A 23,087-nucleotide genomic window follows, 5' to 3' on the forward strand; every position below is an offset into this window, starting at 1 on the left:
CTCGGTCCCTCTGGGTAGCTGGCTGTGACCAAGCAATGTTGGTCTCTACTCTTGCAGGTCTTTTCTGCCTTCCCATTGTCCGTTTCTCTGTCTCTGTAAGAGCCAAGTGTTACAAAGCTCTTTTAGCAGCACCAGTACCAGAGAAGCACCCGTTTCACTCTGCCAGCAAGCCTCCTGCTTGCAGACATTCAGCTTTCTCACTCTGTGGGCCAAGAAGCGTCTGAGTCCTCCAGGAATCAGGCTCTGCATCTTCTGATTCTCCTGACGCTTCACTATGATACTTCCATGTTTTCTTGGCTTTTAGTGAGTTCTGCCTCCGTCTCCCCAAATACCTTGAGGGGCACAGCTGTTCTTCTCGTTGCTTTGTCCCCGCTGGTACCTTTTATCATATAGTAGATGTTCATTAGATATCTGCTGAATGGATGAGACTCTCTAGTGTTCTGTTTATTTAAATTAAGTTCTGTGCTATTTCATGAAGACTTTTCCACTTACCGGTAGAATCGGTACCCAAGTGTGTTTGAAGTTCTGTTAAAGCAGTTTAACAAAAATTTAGTGTGTGCTCAGTCTGTTTAGCTGCCGTCAGGGAACCCCATGTGTGTTGGTTGGATCAGACAGTTGTGATCCATAGGGTTTACATTGGCTGTTTTTTCTTGGAAGTAGGTTGTCATGTCTTACTGGTGACTGTAGTAGGTGCTGGGAGGCAGGGTATCTGCTGAGGGTGGGGTGAAAGAGAAGTCTAATGTGGTCCCTGCCCTCAAGGGACTTAAGGTCTAGTGCATCAGTTCTCAAACCTGTGGCCTCGGGACCCCTTTATGCTTTTAAAACTTAGGAGGACCCCAAAGAACTTTTTTATGTGGGTTTTATTTTTTGGTATTTACTATTTTAGAAATTAAAACTGAGAAATATGAGGTATTTTTAGTTTATTTTAAAATAAATAAATCCATTATATATTAACGTGAATGATTTGTTTTTATGAAAACCAGTTCTATTTTCCAAAAAAAATTAGTAAGAAGAATGATGTTAGTTGGGAAAAGGAGAAATATTTTAGTAGCCTTCTCAGATAATTGTGGATATTCTTTGCTACTTCACCAGAACTCAACAGGTAGCAATTTGTTAAAGGTTAGTTTCAATGTAGAATCTGAAACTGTATCACTGAAATGTCCATACTTTGTTACATTAAAATCCACTCTCATCTTTTTTGCCCTTTGAATACTTCATTTACTCGTGCATAATTTTGTAACTCGTGTATTGGTCATTTGGAAAATACAGCTACTCCTTATCAACTGTTTCATTATCTAACGTTTTGCATTTATAACAATAGTAGAAAATCTACTATGCCAACTATTTTGAGCATTAATGATGTACATTTGGCTATAACAACCGCCAAGGTGCAAGGCAAGAATAATACTGGCTCTGTGGTTAAGTTAGGTGTCAACTTGGCTAGGTTGTAATTCTCAGTGGTTTGGCAGTTTTGTAATGATGTGATTTGGCTGTTGTGTAATAATGTTAGTCATCTTCCGTTTTGTGATCTGATGTGGTCATCCTCCATTTTTGCATAATACCTATTTCCGCATAATGACCTGGTCTTTGGAACCTAACCATGTTGACAAGTGAGGAGTGGGTATATTCGTTCACACAAATATAGGCAGACTTTTCAAATATTGGCACGTAAAATATTACATCAGAAAAATCACATTTGTTAATTTCTTCATCAATCTCATCAGAAAAGTCTGTAAGAATTGGGAAGCTGTCCAGTTGGCTAATGTAAGTTTTTCAGATTCTAATTCGCCTTTGAAAACTTGAATTTTATCATTTGCAGCAAATGTTGTTAGTTATTTTTGTAAAAGTGACAGGGTGGCTTCTTTCATTTTTGAGAAAATGTCTACCCAGTACTCAGGTTTTTATAACTATGGGTGGTTTTTGTTTTCACCTTATGGAACTTGAACTTTTTCTTTTTTTCATGTTATAATCTTTTTTTATTTTTATTCATTTATTTTTTTAATGTGATTTGGGTGAAAATTTACAGAGCAAATTCACTTTCCATACAACAGTTCACGTATACTTTGTTTCATGACATTGACTACAATTTACCCCAATGCAAGAGCTCCCCTCTCACTTCCTCCCGCTAGTTACGTCTTCCCTGTATCCATCCCTCCATGCCCTCCTGCCCCCTGAGTTGTCTCCCTTTGCATAAATAGCCCTTCTTTCTCCTATGATTGATCTCTCCAAGGAGTGTTTCTGCCTCAAGTAAATGTTCAACTCATATGCCTGTCTTGTTTGTCTGGAAGCCACAGGTGGTATGGGTTCAGTTCCAAACCTGAAGGGCAGCTAGGGGCCATAGTCTCAGGGGTTCCACCAGGCTCTGTCAGACAGGAAACTGGGTCCCTCTTTTTTTTTCCCCCCAAATGATTTTGAGTTTTGTTCCACATTGTTCTCCTTGTCTATCCAGGATCTCCTACATAGATCCCTCTCCGAGTGGTTGACCGTGGTAGCTGAGCACCATCTAGTTCTTCTGGTCTCATAGTTGTATGGGCTGCAGATCGCATAGTGTACCAGTTGCGAGGACTAATTGTTTCTATGAATCTTTGGTTTTCTTCATTCTTTGCTCTGGATGAGGAGAGACCCATTGTTGCATCTGGATGGCTGCTTAAAAGCTTTTAAGATCCCAGTCGCTACTCACCAAAGTGGGAGGTAGAGCAGTGTTTTGTGTAGTGTGTTATGCCAGTTGAGTTTGAAGTCTCCTGTGATTATGGTCCCGAGCCCACAGTTTCAACTACTCGGTCCCTCTGGGTAGCTGGCTGTGACCAAGAAGTGACTACAACCTTGTCTCTTGTCAGCTCTACTGTACACCTCGGAATTCTTACAGATCATACAAATGTACTTCTCGGACCATTGTCTGCCAACCCTATACGTGGTCTTGGGTACACTCCCCACTTCATAAACATACCTAATATCTCAGTTTGTCCACCCATCTATCCACTCATATACCCGTGTTTGCCTTCACTGACAGCGCAGTACTGTATGTGCAAAAGGGTTCATCTTTGTTGTCTGTACCTCTCTATGTCTTATACTCTTCCTCAGTGCCACCATGTTGATCACTCACATTTGGTACATTGCCCTTTCTTCACTCACATCACTCTACCTATCTAACAGTTGGAACTTGAACTTTTAAAAACAATTTTATTGTGGTGAAATATATGTAGCAAAACATTTGCCCTTTCAACCATTTTTACACGTACAGTTCAGTGACATTAATCATACTCACTGTTGGTGCAACCATCCCGACTCTCCATTTCCTAGTTTTCTCATCATCCTTAACAGAAACTCAGTATCCTGTAAGCAGTACCTCTCCATTTCCTCCTCCCATCCCTTGTAACCACTAATAAACTTTGGCCTCTAGGCATTTGCTTGTTCTACATGTTTTATGTAAATGGGATCGTAAAATATTTGTCCTTTTATGTCTGACTATCTTCAGTCAATATAATGTTTTCATATTGTAGCATGTATCAGAACTTCATTTCTCTTTGTGGCTGAACTAAACTCCGTTGTATGGATACACAGTTTGTTTATCCATTCACTTATTGATGGCTCTTGTCAGTAGTGTTACAGTGAACATTGTTGTACTAGTATCCATTTGCCTTCCTGCTTTCAGTTCTCTTGGGTATATACCTGGGAGTGGAATTGCTAGGTCAGATGGGAATTCTTTGTTTGCGTATCATGGTTTTTGTGTCAGTCATTCTTCTGAGTTAAAATGATGCTCTTTGATGACAGTGGCTGCACAGAGTGGTCAGAAGGCTGTGCTCAAGGGTTGATATTTTAATAAACAGTATTTTTTAGTGTTTAATCAAAGACATTCTTAAATGAAGTGCAGCTTTTTGTGCATGTAGCAGTAGTCTAGTGATGACTACTCAGGTTGGTACCACAGCCTCGGGTCATGCTGAGATGCCACAATGTGCAGCTCTGAGGCAGCAGTGCAGGTTTCTATACATGGTGGGAAATGCAAAGATGTCTTTGTTATTCTGGAGATCGTTTCAGCCTTACTGACCTCCCTGAAAAGGTCTTGGGGATCCCAGGGCCCATGGACTATACCTTGACAATTACTGGTTTAGGGAGTCTCCTCTGAGGTGCAGCCCTATTGGATCTGGGCCCACTTCACACCTGCCTCCTCCCATGTCCCCTGAAGGAGGTGTTCATTCTCTTACCTGGTCACAGTGAATCTCCCTCTACCTCTCGCCCTGGCCCTCCATGACCCTTACCATCATCCCACATACAGTGGTATGACACCAGGAGTTGGTGTGCTGTTCTTGGTCTGTCTCTCTGCACTAAAGTGCACACTCAGGACAGAGATTTGAGTCTGACTAGTTCATGGCTGTACCTTAGCACTGGAATATAGAGCCTGGTAGCCCAGGATAGACGTGAGTGAGTGGGTGGGTAGAAGGATGGGTAGGTATGTGATACCTCAGCTATTTCTCTGGCAGACCTGAGGAGAACAGCTTGCCCCCTGGACCTGCACTCTGAGTGGGACTGTTCCTGCCACATGTTGACTCTGCCCCCTGTCCTGCAGCCCGTGCTGCCCCACACTGCCGTGTGCCTTGTGTGTGGCGAGGCTGGGAAGGAAGACACAGTGGAAGAGGAAGAAGGCAAGTTTAACCTCATGCTCATGGAGTGCTCCATCTGCAATGAAATCATCCACCCAGGATGCCTTAAGGTGAGTGCCCCTGGGGGGTTCTGGTGGTGCTGATGGTGGGAGGGGGCTTAGGAGCTAGACCTGGGAACTGCTGGGGATGGGGTGGTGAGTTCAGAAAGCTTGGTGAATTCTAGGACGTCTCCTGAGTCTGGGGGATTCCGTGTCAGGTGATGAGCCCAGGGTGAGAAGGGTCTGGAGTAGCTCAAAGGTTCTACCCAAGTCTTTGAGGGAATGAACATGTGTACATATCCACCTGCCGACGTCTCAACTGCAGAGTGTCCAAAGACAGAATGCTTTGTCTTGCACTAGAGAACTGGGCCAGAGGAGAGCCTCAGGTGGCTGGGCTGCTCTCCGGAGTCCTGCCTTCAGGCCTCTGGGAGGACAGGTGCCTGGGTCAGGGAAGGGCAGCTCCTGAAACAACAGGTGGCTATAGTCTTATTCGTTTGCACTGGGGACCTGTTCCTTTGGTGTGCCCCCGCCAAAGTTCCCTTTCCTACTTCCTTCTAGTGATCTCTGGGCTGGGCCTGCCTGTCCTAGGTAGTGGGTTCCACCTTTTGGGGATGGGACTCTCTAGGCTAGCCTTCTAACCCAGGAACATAGCATTATACCTGGCCATCTTCCAGATGTCCAAGCCAGTGTGGATCTGCATGCCTTAGAGAGTCAGGGTGGGTGTGCTCACACTGATCTCTGTGTCTGACCGAGCAGTGTTCTGAAGATTTGCTGAGCGCCCAACCCTGTCCTTACAAAGCCTCAGTGAGGTGGGTGCCCAAAGGCAAGGGGCTTTGCCCAGGATCGCATAGCAAGTGAGATCAAAATCAGGGTTTGAACCCCAGTCTGACTTGAGTCAGTCCCTCGTCTGGCCAAGCTCTATACCACTCTGGTTTAGTTTGGTTTTTTTGGCCAAAAGTGGCATGGACATAGCATTTGGGAGGGGGTGTAGCCACGTCTAGCTGATGGGATCTCAGAGACCCATATGACTGCTAAGTCAAGGCTCCCTCACCACCCTGCTAGCTTGCTGACTCCTGTGTGTCCTTTGCAGATTAAGGAATCAGAGGGTGTGGTAAATGATGAGCTTCCAAACTGCTGGGAGTGTCCAAAGTGTAACCACGCTGGCAAGACCGGGAAAGTGAGTGCCGGGCTCTAGCTTCCAGGGTCAGTGGGAGGCAGGCCCTGGCCTGATCCAGGCTATCAGCCTGGTGAGAGCAGCAGACTCGGGCTGTGGGGTGGAGGGCAGGTCCAAAGATATACAGTTGGTTTGTTCCTTCTCTCTTTTTGGCCTACAAGCAAAAGCGTGGCCCTGGCTTTAAATATGCCTCAAACCTGCCGGGCTCCCTGCTCAAGGAGCAGAAGATAAACCGGGACAACAGAGAAGGGCAGGAGCCTGCCAAGCGAAGGAGTGAGTGTGAGGAGGCACCCCGGCGCAGGTCGGACGAGCACCCCAAGAAGGTGCCCCCGGATGGCATCCTGCGCCGAAAGTCTGATGACGTGCACCTGAGGAGGAAGCGGAAATATGAGAAGCCCCAGGAGCTGAGTGGACGCAAGCGAGTACGGATTTGGGGAGTGCAGGGGGGAGGGGGTGGCTTTGCTGGTCCCAGGGTACAGGGGGGGTGGTAGGGTGGCAGTGGGCAGAACTCGGGATCCTGGCCTCACACTACCTTGAGCAGATCACATATACCCCGAGAGCCTGGCCCAGATGACAGGTAGGAGCAATCAGCGAGTCACTCCTCTTCCCACCCCCTTTAGGCGTCGACGCTTCCAACGTCCCCCGGTTCCTCCTCTCACCTCTCGCCGAGGCCCCCTCTAGGCAGCAGCCTCAGCCCCTGGTGGAGATCCAGTCTCACTTACTTCCAGCAGCAGGTGCTCCCACATGCCCCACCCTCCTGAGCCCTGGGAACTCATGAGTCCTGGGCTGTGCCCGTCATTGGGCCATGAACCCCTTGCGGCAGAATCTCCTGAGGCACCTATTCACCAAGGGCTCCCAAGCTTCGGGCCGAGCTCTCTGAGGCTGGCTGTGGTATGAGGACTGGGAAGCTCTGTGTGATAGGTGCTGGGTTGGTAGGGATCATGGGAACCCTTGTGATCAGGGCACCTCAGGACCTGGCCAGCCCTGTTCTGCCCACCAGTCCTTCCCATCATCTGCCACCAGGTGGCGCCTAGAGTTTCTTCTCCCAGTAGTCCAGCCATTACAGTTTGGCTGGGAATGCCTGAAGGCTCTGGAAGCAGCTCTAGAGCCAAGTGTAATGGAAATGGGAGCCTCCGAGCTTTGGGTCTGCTGGGGCGGGAGGTTGGTGGGATGGGGACTACTACTAGTTCAGCCATACTCCAACTTCCATCTTCTTCCTTGAAACCAGCATGCAGCCCTCATCTGTCAGTCAGATGTGAGGGAGAGAGGCTCTATGGAGAGGGCTTTCCTCCTGCCAGTCCTATAGAGCCTGTGGACTCAATGGTTGGTTGGGTGTAGAGGGGACCAGACTCCATGAACCCTGGGAGCAAGCTCTGCGTCCTTTCTTTCCTGTGACAGCTAAAACCTGGCAAAGAAGATAAGCTTTTCAGGAAAAAGGTACTATCCTCCCCTCCTTGCCTTGGGTCCTATGCAGAGGGATTAGGAGGCCCTGGGGTGGGTACAGCCCTGAGCCTATGGGTCTCACCCCCCATCTCTTCCCACAGCGGCGGTCCTGGAAGAACGCAGAGGACCGGATGGCTCTGGCCAACAAGCCGCTCCGGCGCTTTAAGCAGGAGCCCGAGGATGACCTGCCCGAGGCACCCCCCAAGTCCAGGGAGAGTGACCACTCGCGCTCCAGCTCACCCACGGCTGGGCCTAGCACCGAAGGTGCGGAGGGCCCTGAGGAGAAGAAGAAGGTGAAGATGCGTCGGAAACGACGGCTTCCCAACAAGGAGCTGAGCAAGGAGCTGAGCAAGGAGCTCAACCAGGAGATCCAGAAGACAGAGAGCAGCCTGGCCAATGAGAACCACCAGCCCATCAAATCTGAGCCCGAGAGTGAGAATGAAGAGCCCAAGCGGCCCCTGAGTTTCTGTGAGCGCCCCCACCGCTTCAGCAAGGGCCTCAACGGCACACCCCGGGAGCTGCGACACCAGCTGGGCCCAGGCCTGCGGAGCCCACCCCGAGTCATCTCCCGGCCCCCGCCCTCTGTGTCGCCTCCCAAGTGCATCCAGATGGAACGACATGTGATCCGGCCGCCCCCCATCAGCCCCCCTCCCGATTCACTGCCCCTGGATGACGGGGCTGCCCACGTCATGCACAGGGAGGTGTGGATGGCCGTCTTCAGCTACCTCAGCCACCCAGACCTGTGTGTCTGCATGCGGGTCTGTAGGACCTGGAACCGCTGGTAAGCAGGGTACCAGCGGTGCTCATGCACTAGGTAGGCCCAGGTCAAGGCTCTGGGTCCAAAGCTTAGCCTGTATGGCATGTGTCCCCATGTCACTCTCGTAGCCGTGGCAGACATAATGTGTCACTTGTGGCCTCCACTGGCCTCATGGCACCTTTATTATCCTCCACAAAGAGCTCCAGGTGGCCACATCTTGGTAGAAGATGGATGCTTACTTGGCCTTTCTTGACTTGGTTCCTTGGAAGGTACAGTAAGGCCCAGATGTGCCCAGTGTGACAGAGTTAGCCAGGGTTAGGTTAATCCCAGGAGCTCTGGTAGCATAGTGCCTAAGGCACTTGACTGCTAACCAGAAGGCCGGTGGTTCAAACCCACCAGCCACTCCTTGGAAGGAAGGTTGGGCAGTCTACTTCCGTAGTGATACTGCCTCGGAAATCTACCCTCGCTATGAGTTTGGTCCGACTCGACAGCACATAACAACAGGTTAATCCCAGCTTTAATATTTATTAGCTTTCTGGCCTTGGCAAGGCTACTTAACCTCATCTGTGAACTGGGGTGATCCCTGCCTCATGAGGTGTTTTTACAGTACCCCACATAGAAGCCTGGTGAGCATACAGTACAACTTAATAGGAACTTGACTGCTCCCTCCATGGGGACCTGTGGTGGCAAGAGAAGGGGTCAGAGGGCTTAGCTTGGTGTGTGGGGGAGTTGCAGCCATGTGGGGGCTCCTGTGCCCCATGCCTGATAGCCCCCTCTGGCCGGCCCAGGTGCTGCGATAAGCGGTTGTGGACCCGCATCGACCTGAACCACTGCAAGTCCATCACACCCCTGATGCTGAGCGGCATCATCCGGCGCCAGCCTGTTTCCCTGGACCTCAGCTGGACCAACATCTCCAAGAAGCAGCTGAGTTGGCTCATCAACCGGCTTCCTGGTGAGCTCTAGGCTGAACCTCAAATGGGCTGTGCAGGGGTGAGGCCAGGGCCCAGGGACGGTGCCTGACCTGTGCTCCCGCCCCCGTCACCCAGGGCTCCGAGACCTGGTGCTGTCTGGGTGCTCGTGGATTGCAGTCTCAGCCCTCTGCAGCTCCAGCTGTCCACTGCTCCGGACCCTGGATGTGCAGTGGGTGGAAGGACTCAAGGATGCCCAGATGCGAGACCTTTTGTCCCCTCCCACAGATAACAGGCCAGGTGAGTTCCCAGCCAGGGCAGGCCCAGGGTCATGTGAGAAGGTGTGGCCAAGTGGTGAGGTTTGATCTGCCTACAGACCCCATCTGGTGCTTGCGTCCTCCAGCCTTCCTTAATAAGTCCCTTCTCTCAAGGACCCAGGGCTGTATGCAGGCTGCTATGTTTGGTGAGGCTCAGGCTCTGGGGGATTTGTTAGGAGGGAATGCAGACTTCTTTGGCTACTCTGGGATCCCACTCCTGGAGGCTCCACATGCACCAGGCACTCGGTCAACTTGTCCTCTGCTGGCTTTGAGGCTCTGAAGTCACCATGGCTGGGCTGACTCATAGGATGTCGTGGCCCTCCTAAGCCAAGTTGCTAGGACCATCACTCTGCACCAGCAGCTTCAATGTGTGAGCAAGATTGACCAGGAGACACCAGGCCATGTCTTCTCCCACTGGCCCACTGGGTGGAATGTGGGCTCATTGTTTCTCATTCTTAGGATTTTTTAAGAGACTACCAGTTGCCACTGAGTTGACTCCCACTAGTGGTAACCCCCTGTGTGTCAAGAGTAGAACTGTGCTCTGTAGCATTTCAGTGGGTAAGACCTTTGGGAAGTAAATCTCTAGGCCTTTCTTCCAAGGCACCTTGAGGTGATTAGCTGCTGAACACATTAGCCACTAGTTCCACTCAGAGACTCAGGAAACCTAAAAATCTTCTGTTTTTTAAAGGTTGGAATTAATTCAGATTTCTGGGAACACTTTATGGCTAAACAGAATTCAGGTGTTCTATCTGGCTGGGAGACCTCTTGCAGGTCATGTCCACCTAAGCACATCTCCCTGGTCGGGATGACTTGTTGCTCCTCCCCTTCCTGTGCTACCAGGTCAGATGGACAATCGGAGCAAGCTCCGCAACATTGTGGAGCTGCGCCTCGCAGGCCTGGACATCACAGATGCCTCTCTGCGGCTCATCATCCGCCACATGCCCCTGCTCTCTAAGCTGCACCTCAGTTACTGTAACCACGTCACTGACCAGTCCATCAACCTGCTCACGGCAGTGGGCACCACCACCAGAGACTCCTTAACAGAAATCAACCTGTCAGGTGAGTGGGGCTGCCTTCTCGGTCTGCCCATCTATCCGAGGGGCAGTTGGAGGCCACACATTTGAAAGGAGTGGCCGGCACGCTCTGGGCAGCGTTCAGTGCTAGGAGAGACCAGTAAGCCAGAGCCACACAGCCTGGTCTACATTAGACAAGTAAGTTCTTGTTGGATTTGTGATGGTGGCTACCAAAAAGTAGTGCTGGCAGTATGAGGGCACATACCTGGTTCCTGATCCCCAAATGAGGAGCATGGAAGGCTCTTCTGAGGTGGTGAGGGATGAGCTGGCACCTGATGGCCAGGTGGGGGAATGGGGATAAGGGGTGTAAGGCCTTCATTGTTGTGGTTTATGTGTGTGCCCGGAGCCCTGATGTCAAGAGTACTGTCGTTGGGAGAGAAAAAGAAAATCCAGTTCCTCCCATCATCTCTTTGTGCCTTTAACACACTCTTTAGAATCCCCACACCCTCTGCTGCTGAGGGCTTGGAGAGGGTATTAAGAACTTGGGGCATGGGTTGTGGTGAGGTGGGCAGAGGCAGTGCCGCCTCGTTTCATCCCAGACTGACCTGATTCTGCTCTGCTAGCTTAGGGTGGTATGGACTGGGTGTGTGATATTTGAATAAGGCAAAGAAAGAAACTTACCTTTTTTTCCCGGAAACTGAGAAGTAATAAGGATGCACAGTTGCATTTTGACACAATTAAATCATGATGTGCTTCATCACGTTTCACGTGTTTAGTCAATTGCTGCTTTTTGAATCCCATGTTCGTGTCTGAGTAACACCGCTCTGCCAACCATACTGCATCATGGGAGGTCTGGAAGTAGAGCAGCGTTCTGTAGCCAGGCCCCTAGGAAGCTTCCCTTCCTCGTGAAGTCTTGGTGAAGAGGGCTGTCCCCCTCCCATACAGGCAAATGAATAGAGAGCCATGTTGGAATGATGTTTAACCAGTGACATCTGCCCAAGGCCCTAAAAACAAACCAAACTCACTGCCGTTAGTCAAATCCGACTCATAGCGACCCCTCCTTGGGTTTCAAAGGCAGTATCTCTACGGAAGTAGGTCTCCCAGGCTTCCGAGGAGTGGCTGGTGGGTTTGAACCGCCAGCCTTCTGGTTAGCAATCAAATGCCTTAGGCACTATACCACCAGAGCTCCAACGCAAGGCCTTAGTGGTCTTGAATTGAGAGGGTTCTACTCTTTGGATAAGTGTTAGGGGAGTCTTAGTACAACAGTACTCTCCAGCATGCCCAGAATGGACTCTCTTCTTCTCCAATGTAGAAGAATTTAGTAACGGTGATACCAGTCCTTCCAGAGCCCTTCACTGTGTGCCAGGCCCTTCTCTAAGCACTTGACATGTATTAACCCCTTTTATTATGTTTTAATTTTGTTATTTGTGTGTACAGCAGCAATCCTGATACCATTCCCCCTCCCCTAGTACAGCCCATGCTGTGGAGAATGTACAAACAGCCTTAAGAAGTTTTGTTTTCTCTAACACATAATTCATCTAGGTCATTCTTTCATCCCAACACATACATTATCTGCATTCTTTCTAAGTGTGAGGTATATCAGGGCATGACTGTCTCTGTACACAGTCTCTTCTGGGTTTGGTTTTGTTTTTTCACTACCATCGATATAATATAGATGATAAATCTGTCCACAAAATAGACGCTAATCAGACACTTTTAAGGATAAGTGAATTTGGTTGAAGAATGTGGGCTAGAGACAAAGTTGTCTATTTTTGTTATTTGGGCTGAATGTCATTATACAAATATTTATGGGTGCCCAGGGCCATTTGTGTTTGCCATTCCCCATAATTCTCACCCCCCGAGGCAACCACTTGAAATCTGTAGATCTTCCTTATTAGTGTCTGCCTTCACATTTCCAATAGCCAGTCTAAGCTGCTGTTCTTCATTTCTTTCTTCTGTTTAGACATACGGTTATGAACTTTCTGTTATAGACCACAAGGATTTAATACTCTTACCCCCCCTCCCCCTTTTCTTCATGTTTCTGATTTTAATTACGTTATATGTTTTTGGTTATTATTATTATTAACTTTATTATGCCCATATGAGTATTGCTCATTGGTGAGCCAAACACCGTCTTATGATTATGTTTCCTTTCTTGCACAAATCTACTTTTTGCTTCCTAGGGTTAATAATTACCTTACTTCTTTTTTTTTTTTTTTTTTTAATCTTTTTCTTGTGATTTGGACAAAAGTTTATAGATCAAATTGTTTTTCATTCAATAAGTCATACCCATTTTGCTTTATGACAATGATTGAAATCCTCACAATGTAACAGTGTTCTTGCTACTTCCTCTCTGGGTTTACTGTTTCCGTTTGTCCTTCCTTCTATCCTTCCTGCCTTCTAAGTTTATCTCTGGGCAAATGTTGCTGCTTTGATTTTGTATGGTTAGTTGTTTTGAGGAGTGTGTACCTCCCTGGTGTTATTGTTTACCTTATAGGGCTGTCTATTGTTTGGCTAAAAGTTGAGCCATGGAGGTGAGTTCAGTTCCAGGTTTGAAGGGTGTCTAAGGGCCATAGTCCCAGGGGTTCTAGTAGTTTCTATCAGACCAGTAAGCCTGGCCTTTTTTTACTATTTTGAGTTTGTTCCACATTTTTTTCCACTCTATCCAGGACCTTCTAATATGATCCCTTTCAGAACAGTTGGCAGTGGTAGCTGGGTACCATCTAGTTCTTCTGGTCTCAGACTAGTGGAGGCTGGGGTTCATATGGTTGATTGGTCTTTTGAACTAATTATTTCCATGCATCTTTGATTTTCTTCGCTCTTGTTTACTGTGGGTGAGGAGAGACCAATAATTGCACCTTAGATGGCCACTCACGAACTTTTTTTTCTTTTTCTGTAGCCTCCTGAACACTTTGTTTTTAAAAAAATCTGACATATGCCAGCAACAGTGTTCCAATTTGTCAACTTTTGATCATTCTTTTTTTTTTTTTAGTTTTATTCTGGTGAAAACATACACATCAAGACATTCACCAATATGACAACTTCCCCATTTATAGCTCAGGGGCATTGATGACATTTTTCATGTATGCCATCATTATTGCTATCCTTTTCCAAAATACTCCACCATTAGCAATATACTCAGTGCCCTGTAAATAAAAGCTTCCCCTTTACCCCTCCCTCCTACCCCTGGTAACCACTAATAATCTTTGGTATATATATATATATATATATATATACATATATTATATATATTATATATTATATATATATATTTCTTATTGATTGATTGTTGGATGGAACTTTGGTAGCATAGTGCCTGAGGCACTTGACTGCTAACCAGAAGGCTGGTGGTTCAAACCCATCAGCCACTCCTTGGAAGGAAGATGGGGTTATCTACTTCTGTAGTGATACTGCCTTAGAAACCCAAGGAGGGGTCGCTATGAGTTGGGTCCGACTCGACAGCACGTAACAACAATATATGTTTATTTAAGAAGAAGAAAAAAAAAAACCTATCCATTTTCCCTCCCCTCCCCGGTAATCAACAAAGAAAATTTCCTTCCATATATAAACCTTTCCTTGATGTTTTACAATAGTTGTTGTTGTTGTTGTTGTTTGGTGTCAAGTCGGCCCCGACTCATAGCGACCCCTCTTTGGGTTTCCCAGGCAGTATCACTACGAAAGTAGGATTGCCCAACCTTCCTTCCGATTTACGATAGCGGACTAATAAAATATTTGTCCTTCTATGGTTGACTTACTTCCTTCAGCATAATGCCCTCCAAGTTCATCCACATTACATGTTTTTTCACAGATTCTACATTATTGTTTAGTGTTGTATAGTATTCTGTTGTGTGTATGTGCCACAGTTTGGTTAGCCATTCCTCGGTTGATGAGCACTTAGGTTGTTTCCACCTCTTTGCTATTGTGGATAGCCCTGCAATGAAAATGAACATGGGTGTACATATACCTATTCGTGTCCTGCCTCCCATGTCTTTAGGATATATACCTAATAATGGGATTGCTGGATCAAATGGTATTTCTGTTTCTAACTTTGTAAGGAATCGCCATACCGAGTCCCACAGTGATTGTATCATTTACTATCCCACCACCAGTATATGAAGAGTCCCAATCTCTTCACATCCTCGCCAGCATTTGTTATTTTCTGTCTTGTTGAACTTTGCTATTAGTGCTAGGGTGAGATGGTATCTCTCTAATGTCTAATGATCATGAAGGGTGAGATGGTATCTCTCTAATGTCTAATGATCATGAAAATTTCTTCATGTGTTTGTTGGCTGCCTGAATATTGTCTTTGGTAAAGTGTCTATTCATGTGTTCTGCCCGTTTTTAAATTAGATTGTCTTTTTTGATATTGAGGTGTTAAGAGTTTTCTGTTTTAAAATTAAGTCCCTTATCAGATATGTCATTAACAAATACTTTTTCCCCCATCTGTAGGTTCTCCTTTAACTCTTTGGAGAAGTCTTTTAATGCACATGAGAACTTAATTTTAGAAGGTCTCAATCATGTAGTTTATCTTCTGCTGTTTGTGCATTTTGGGTTATGCTTGATAGCCCACATATGCCATAAATTAGGGCCCCTAAGTTTGCCTCTATTTTTTCTTTGATGAATTTTATAGTTTTAGGTTTCACATTTAAGTCTTTGATCCATCGGGAGTTAGTTTTCATGATCTCTGAAAACACTAGTAAGTTACAGAACATTGCCTTTGTGGACTATGTTATACCAATTGACCTTGATGTCCCCAGAGACTAGTCCTGAACCCCCAGGCCCAGTGACTCATTCCCTCAGGGTGTTTGGTTGTGGTTAAGAAGTTTCATAACTCTGCTTCCTGTATGCTCTGCTTTATTCATGGATAGAATTGTAACATATATAGATACATATGTAGAAATATTTTTTGTTAAACCTATATATATATATATATATATATACACACACACACACACACACACATACATACATACATACATTCATGGGTATAGTCCCATTCACCTTCCTGTGTTTAGCTTGCATGTCTGTGTATCCACTCAGATTATTGTTATTACTGTCGGATAATGTATGTACTAGTATTTAACTTTTGTTGCCTTTACCTCTTGTGCTTCTCCCAGTGGCTTCCTTTGCCTTGATCCTTTTGTGCTGAGCTCCCCCATATTGTATGTTAGCCTTTCCCTTCACCCGAGTTAATACTTGTCTACCCTCTCGTTAGTGATTTACCCTCCTACTCCTGGTAACCATCAAAGGATGTTACTTTCTGTGTGTAAACCTTTTCTTGACTTTTTACAGTAGTGATCTTACACAATATTTGTCCTTTTGTGATTGACTAGTTTCACTCAGTATAATGTCTTCTAGGTTTATTCATGTTATGAGGTATTTTCCAGATTTCATCGTTATTCTTTAATGTTGTATAGTATTCTATTGTGTGTATGTACCATAGTTTATCCATTCATCTATTGATGGGCACTTTGGTTGTTTCCATCTTTTCTATTGCGAATAATGCTCTGATGAAGCTGAGTGTGCATATGTGTTCATGTCATGGCTCTTACTTCTCCAGGATTATGTATCTAGAAGTGGTATTGCTGGATCATACAGTATTTTTATTTCCAACTTTTTAAGGAAGCACTATACTGCTTTCCAGAGTGGTTGCACCATATTATAGTCCCGCCAGCAATGTATGAAGGTTCAAGTCTCCACATCCTTGACAGTATTTGTTGTTTCTGTTTTTTGAACTTTGCTGTTAATGCTAGGGTGAGATAATATCTCATTGTTTTGATTTGCATTTCTCTAATGGCTAATGATCATGAGCATTTCTTCATGTGTTTGTTAGCTGCGTGAATGTTGTCTTTGGTGACATCCTATGCCTATCTTTTAAATTGGATTGTCTGTCTTTTTGTTGTTGAGGTGTTGATGTTTTCTATAAACTTTAGAGATTAGCCCCATGTCTGATAGGTTGTTGGCAAGATTTTGTCCCCAGTCTGCGGGTTCTTTTTACTTTTTTTGTGAAGTCTTTTGATGTCCATAAATGTTTAAATATTAGAAGGTCCTAGTCATGTAGTTTGCCTTCTGCTGTTTGTACAGTTTTAGTTATGTTTGATAGTGTATTTATGCCATGTATTAGGGCCTCTACATTTGCCCGTTTTTTCTTTGATAATCTTTATAGTTTTAGAGTTTACATTTAGGCCTTTGATCCATGTCAAGTTATTTTTTGTGTATGATAAGAGAGGTGGATCCTCTTTACTTTTTTGCAAATGGATATCCAGTTTTGCTAGGATCATTTGTTAAAAACTCTGTCTCTTCCCCATTTAATGGGTTTCAACCCTTTATCAAAGATAAGCTGTCCATGTTGTTGTTCTTGTTATGTGCCGTCAAGTCAGACTCCGACTCGTCGCAACCCCTCCTTGGGTTTCCAAGGCAGTATCACTACGGAAGTAGATTGCCCAACCTTCCTTCCAAGGAGTGGCTGGTGGGTTTGAACCACCAGCCTTCTGTTAGCAGTCAAGTGCCTTAGGCACTATGCTACCAGAGCTCCTAAGCTATCCATAGGTGGGTGGATTTACTTCTGGTTTCTCAGTTCTATTCCATTGGTCTATGTATCCATAATTAAACCAATACAAGTCTGTTGTGACTCTCAAGCTGTATATTAGGTTTTGAAATCAGGGAGTGTGAGACCTCCGACTTTGTTCTTTTGTCTTTAGTAGTGCTTTGCTTATCTGGAATCTATTTGCCTATAAAGTTGGTGATTAGTTTTTCCATCTCTTTATGAATGATGATGGAATCTAGATCAAGATTGCATTGTATCTGTAAATTGCTTTGGACAATATTGACATTTTCAGTGTTCAGTCTTCTATCCATGAGCATGGTCTATATATATGTATGTGTATACACACAAACGCATATATATAATTATTTATTTTTGTGCTGTTCTTTTAATAATTGTTGGAGATGTTGGATTAAGGTTATTTTTTTGTTGTTGTTCTTTTTTGGATGTGTGTGTTTATTGCTATAAATTGTTTTCTTGGCAGTGCTTTTGCTGTGTTCCAAGAATTTTGTATGCTATGTTTTCATTCTCATTTGATTCAAGGAATATTTTTATTTCTCCAGGTTGTTACTCAGTTTCCATGTATTTGATTTTTTTCCTTGGATTTTTCTGTTGTTGATTTCTGATTTTATAGAACTGTGATGTGAAAAGATGCTCGGTAGTATTTTGATGTTTTTAATTTATTGAGGATTGCTTTGTGACCTAACATATGGTCCATTTTGGAGAGTAGTCCATGTTGTCTCACTCTTGGTGGCTTATTTTCTGAGTAAACTATACAACAGAATTGAATACTACTTTCCCCTCCATACAAACCACCAGGTACCTCGCCAGCTTTTGTATGAGATTCCCTCCTGACCTCCTTTCTGTTTTCTCTTCGGAACTCCTGCTCCCATATTGGAGTGATATCCTGAGCTTGCCTTCCTTCACTAGCCAGGGATTCCCTTTACTTCGGTCTTATGTTAGATCCTTTCCTGGATCCAGTATCATTTTGTGGGGGTGGAGTAGGGGGTAGATGATGGCTTACTCTTTCACTTTGGCAGGTGACATATTCTAAGCCTTGTATATCTGAACATTTGTTCATTCCACCTTATGTTTAATTGAGAGTGTAGAATTCTAGTGTGGAAACCACATTTCTTCAGATATTGGGAGCCATTGCCCCACTGTCTTCTGCCTTCCAGAGTCAAAGGAATCATCCTTTAGTGAATTTATTTTCTCTTTGGACATTGGCAGGAAGCTTTCTTTAGCTCCAGTTTTCTGAGATTTCAGTGAGGAGCCTTGCAGGGGGTCCATGTATCCATCAGGCCAAGTACTCACACAAGCCCTTTGAGCTTGGAGATCTGTGTCCTTTAGTTCTGAGGAGCTTGCTTGAATTATCTTAATTTCCTCCCCTCTGGTTTCTCCTTTTGGACTGATCTTCTCATTTTTTTCTCTTCTGTTTTGTACCTTGGTGTCTTTTTGCTCTGTGTTCAGGGTTTTCCTCTGCCCATGTTTATCATACTCCTCATATAGTGAGGTTTCCGTTCCTTCTTTGGTAGGTCAAACCATATGAAATTGTAGCTATAAGCTGTAGCTTCATGTAATCTGACTACTGTTTTTAATTTTGCAAATTGTATTTTGTTCTCTGAGTTTGTATAGAGTGAGCTCTTCTTGTTTCTTGTGTCCAGAGATTATCTTACCTGTGGATGTTAAAGATAGTTCTGTTGGTCTCTTCTCCCTGCAGGGGGTCTGTTTCTCTCTGTTGGGGTCAGTGGCTTTCATAGGAGGTTCTCCTCAGGTTTCTGTTTGCCTTTCTGCCCACTTGCCCTGGAAGTGAGTCCCTGGAAGGATAATGGAGGAGCCTGTTGCAGTAGACACAGTGGTCGGGTGGTCTGCCCAGGTCGTCTCATAGGAAAAACACCAACGTGATGCAGTGTTGTTAGGTTTTGGACTGGTGTCCTTGCTCAGCCTTGGCTTCAGTTACCTTTTGCAGGCAGCCTTGGAAGGCTCACTTATACCCAGCCAGAGGTCTTCCTAGCTCTTGGTTCAAAAATACCTGAAAGTGGAGCCTAAAGACCCTTTCATTAAGGATGTTGGATAGAAAGGATGGCTCCACAATGGAGAGTCCTTGGTCCCTGGGCCTGAAAGAAGTTTTCTGCTTTTTGGCCTTAGACTTCCCTGTAGCCTGGTTCTATGGGCCCTTATAAACTTCCTACCTTCGCTACACCACATGTAGGCTCTCCCTTCCTTGAGGACACTCCTGGCTGCACCCATATGGCCTGCTAGTCTACAGTGTAGTCTGGTCACGTGGTCACTGTGGTCAGTCAGGCATTGCGAGGACTTTTGAAGCCCCACAGTAGCTCTTATCCAAGGTTAACTGATGTCAGGAATAAGTCTGTTCAGTATGGGGGCCAAATTGACATAGTGAAGAGTGAAAAATGAAACGAATACCTATGGAAGTAACTGTATTTTACCATGTACTGGCAAAATCCCTAATATATTTGAACTTAAAATGAATTGAGTGCTGAATTTTGGGGCCTGATTTTTCTGGACCAGTTATGTGGTAGTGTTGTACAGTATCCTTCATTTTTCTGCAGTAAGATTATAGTGGGCCAGCCATTCTGGAAAATATTTGAGGGTCTAGTTAGATTAAGGTAGGCCCTTTGTTACTTATTTTTTAAAATTGTGATAAATATAATAAAACATTTGCCCTCTGAACCATTTTTACTCGTATACTTCATTGACTTGACTACATTCATCATGTTTTGCAACCATCAGCATTATCCATTTCGTTTTCCCATTATGCTCAGCAGAAACTCGCTGCTCCCCTAAGTGGTGGCTCCCACCCTCTCCCCTCCCTCCCACCTCTGAAAACCACTAATACAGGTCTTTGCTCATTTGCCTGTTCCATATATTTCAAGTAAGTGGGATCATACAATATTTGTCCTTCTGTAACTAATTTCATTCAGCATCATGTTTCAAAAATTCATCCATGTCGTAGCATGAGTCAGAGAACTTTATTGCTCTTTGCGGCTAAGTAGTATTTCATTGTGTATATAACACAATTTGCTTATCCATTCATCTGCTGATAATCATATAGGTTGTTTCTTCCTCTTGGCTTTTGTGAAGAGTGCTTCAGTGAACATTGGTGAATAAGTATTTGTTTGCATTCCTGCTTTCCATTCTTTAGATTATACATCTAGAAGTAGAATTGCTGGATCATGTGTTAATTCTGTGTTTAACTTTTTGAGGAACCACCAAAATGTTTTCCATAGTGGCTGCACCATTTTATATTCCTACCAGTAATGGATGAAGGTTCCAGTTTCCCCACATCCTTGCCAATATTAGCCATCATTATGGCAGAAAAGGACTATCATTGTGGTTTTGATTTGCTTTTCCCTAATGTCTAATAGGAGCTCTGGTAGCATAGTGCCTAAGGCACTTGACTGCTAACCAGAAGGCCGGTGGTTTAAACCCACCAGCCACTCCTCAGAAGGAAGACTAGGCAATCTACTTCCGTAGTGATGCTGCCTCAGAAACCCAAGGAGGGGTCGCTATGAGTCAGGTCCGACTCGACGGTGCATAACAACAACAAAAACAACGTCCAATAGGAGCTCTGGTAGCATAGTGCCTAAGGCTAACCAGAAGGCTGGCAATTCAAACCCACCAGCTGCTCCACGTAAGGAAGACTGGGCAATCTACTTCCGTAAAAATTTACTGCCTCAGGAACCCAATGGGGGTCGCTGTGAGTCAGAAGTGACTCGATGGCAGTGAGGGGGCTTTTGTTTTGAATGTCTAATGATGTTAAGCTTGTTGGCCATTTGTAGTTCGTTCCTCTCTTGTGAAATGTCTGTTTAAACCTTTTGCCCATTTTTTAAATTTAGGTTTAAATTAGGTTTTCTTTTTGTTAAGTTGTAGGATTGTTACTTTTGAGCATCTGTTTTTGTCTTGCATCCTTTTCCATTTTCACTTCTGTGAACTTGTCAGTCATCATTTGTCAGTGGTATGGATATCATTCAGTTTTCCAATATACTTGTTCCGAGTTTGCTGCCATTGTAAGATTGCATTATATTTACATCTTTTGAAATTCACTCCCTAGAGTGGGTAAGTGCCTGTGCAAAGGTATTGTGCAGACTTCAGGAGATGGCTTAAAAGGGGCTAATTTGACAAAAGTGACCAAGTTTATTAGTGACTGGTATTGGGCCGTGACTCATACTTTCTCACACCAGCCACCTGCTGACCTGCAGGGACTCTGCTGACACTTAGAAAGCATAGGCCTCACACCTGTTGTCACAGTTCACCCTTGCTGTTTCTGTTCCTGCTCCATTTAGTAGGAAAATGGAAGTGCTGATGCTAGTGACGATGAGCAAAGGCCTCATGCTTAATACCATCCAGGAGAACTTAGAAATCATTGGCCCTACCCAGAGTGGTGACTCCAGGTCTCAGTTGCATGCTAATTGACATTTCAGCCAGGTGACTGGATTCAGTGCTAAGAGTGCAACAGAAGAAAAGTACAAGTGGAAGGAAGCCTACAGGGGACGAATGAGCCCACAGGTGAGGGGCCGCAGGAGGAGTCTGTGTTCTGTTCTGTTCTCAGTAGAGAGCCTCTGCAGCCCCTCCAGCAAAGTAGCCTTCTCCTTGGGATCCAGTTAGAGCATCCAGGAATGGGGTCAGGAGAAAATGAAAATGTGATGAGAGGACAGGATCCGAGATGCCCCTGAAGCATTCTGACTGACTCTCTCAGGGGACTTACCTGCAACTAAGAGTACAATGATGCATGTACAGAAATATGCACCATCAGTATATCAAGTGGAAAAGCAACCTATTAAACCACATGTCATGGTCCTGTTTTTAAAAAAAAAAAAAAAAAAAAAAAGACAGGTAGGGAGACCTAGGTATGGGAAAATGTATATATATACTGAACGTGGTTTTCACTGGCACCCATCTGACTGCTTTTTGGGCATATCATAGCCTTTATAATCAGTCAATGAGACCACCCCTGTTTGGAGAAGAGAGCTTTAAACAGCTGCAGTTGAGGGCATCAGGGGCTTGAATGCTATCAAGCTCTGTCCTGTTCTCTAACACTGAGCACCTGGGATCTGGGGACCTTTGGGTTCCGCTCTGTCTCACCGCACATTGTTTCCTCGTCCCTGCAGACTGCAATAAGGTCACTGATCAGTGCCTGTCCTTCTTCAAACGCTGTGGAAATATCTGTCATATTGACCTAAGGTACTGCAAGCAAGTCACCAAGGAAGGCTGTGAGCAGTTCATAGCCGAAATGTCTGTGAGCGTCCAGTTTGGGCAAGTGGAAGAAAAACTCCTACAAAAACTGAGTTAGTCCAAGGTCAAGTATGTAAATATTGGGTGGGCAGGGGGAGGGAGATGGTGAGGGAGGGGAAAGACTTCACAAAAAATGAGGGATTTTATTTTCAATTTGGAACTTGGAACAACAGACCATGGAACGATTCCATTTTGCAAGTCTTGCCAAGGAAAAAGTTGTCCCACCAGCCCTTTCTGGAATGAGTGAGCCGGACCCTTTCCTCTGGCCTTTCTGAATGACCGTACTGTTTTCTGGACCATTTCTGTGGCAGCCTTGAGCAAGAGAAGACATTCCCATCGGCAGAGGATGGGACCTGGAAAACTTGTCTTATTTTAGCACGAGCTTAGGAGTCTTTGGTGGCGGTGTTGGTTTTCTGTTTTGGGACACCTCGTTCCTGACAGCACTGAGGCTCCTGGCGTCCTCATAAAATGGACCACACACCACATCTCTGCCGCCATCTTGACACTTTTTTTTTTTTTTTGGTTTTGTTTTGTTACGGCTTACTTTATGCAGAACTATTTTTGTACAAATTGTTTAAAAGTTATTTATGCAAGGTTTGAATGCATACCAGTGTTTTTATTGTTTTGCGATTGCCAACTTTCATGGGCTCCTCAAGGTAGGAGAGAACATCACCTGAACTTCATCATCAGATGGGCCGGATCTGACAGAGTGGGCGGGGCCTTCCCTTCAGAGCATGTTTAACGAAGGGTTGTCCAGAAGTTCCATAGGCATGTGGTGGAAATCTGTAAATTATAGTTGAAGTAAGACACTTTGCCACGTTTTCTCTTTATAGAGTTCACCTTTTTCTCGAGATTTTAAAATTCCAATTTCAGCCTTTGCACTCAGGAGGGTTCCGCCCCAGCATGAGCTCTTGTTCTCCGTCTAATTCATATGGTGAGTCAAGAAGTAGAATCAGCGACCCAGTGTAGCCTTTCTTTTCCTGATTTCTCTCCTTTGAAGTGTAAGTTGAGTTCTCAGTTAAGGCTTATGACATGGCTC

General features: G+C 45.1%; 1 protein-coding gene across 1 annotated transcript in view; it reads left to right on the forward strand.

The window, feature by feature from the left end:
* The window catches only part of KDM2B (lysine demethylase 2B), a 28,571-nt gene extending 6,465 nt beyond the window's left edge, over window positions 1-22,106 (forward strand). The window contains exons 3-12 of the mRNA XM_007938154.2: window positions 4,565-4,708; window positions 5,727-5,813; window positions 5,972-6,232; window positions 6,431-6,544; window positions 7,209-7,247; window positions 7,355-8,034; window positions 8,799-8,962; window positions 9,057-9,218; window positions 10,076-10,294; window positions 21,925-22,106. Of these exons, the coding sequence (XP_007936345.2) occupies window positions 4,565-4,708; window positions 5,727-5,813; window positions 5,972-6,232; window positions 6,431-6,544; window positions 7,209-7,247; window positions 7,355-8,034; window positions 8,799-8,962; window positions 9,057-9,218; window positions 10,076-10,294; window positions 21,925-22,106 (2,052 nt within the window). The remainder of the gene's footprint in view (window positions 1-4,564; window positions 4,709-5,726; window positions 5,814-5,971; window positions 6,233-6,430; window positions 6,545-7,208; window positions 7,248-7,354; window positions 8,035-8,798; window positions 8,963-9,056; window positions 9,219-10,075; window positions 10,295-21,924) is intronic.
* The last annotated feature ends 981 nt before the right edge of the window (window positions 22,107-23,087 follow it).

Source organism: Orycteropus afer, unplaced genomic scaffold (genome assembly GCF_000298275.1).
Source record: "Orycteropus afer afer isolate SDZICR_OR568_19922 unplaced genomic scaffold, OryAfe1.0 scaffold00048, whole genome shotgun sequence".
Taxonomy (NCBI): domain Eukaryota; kingdom Metazoa; phylum Chordata; class Mammalia; order Tubulidentata; family Orycteropodidae; genus Orycteropus; species Orycteropus afer.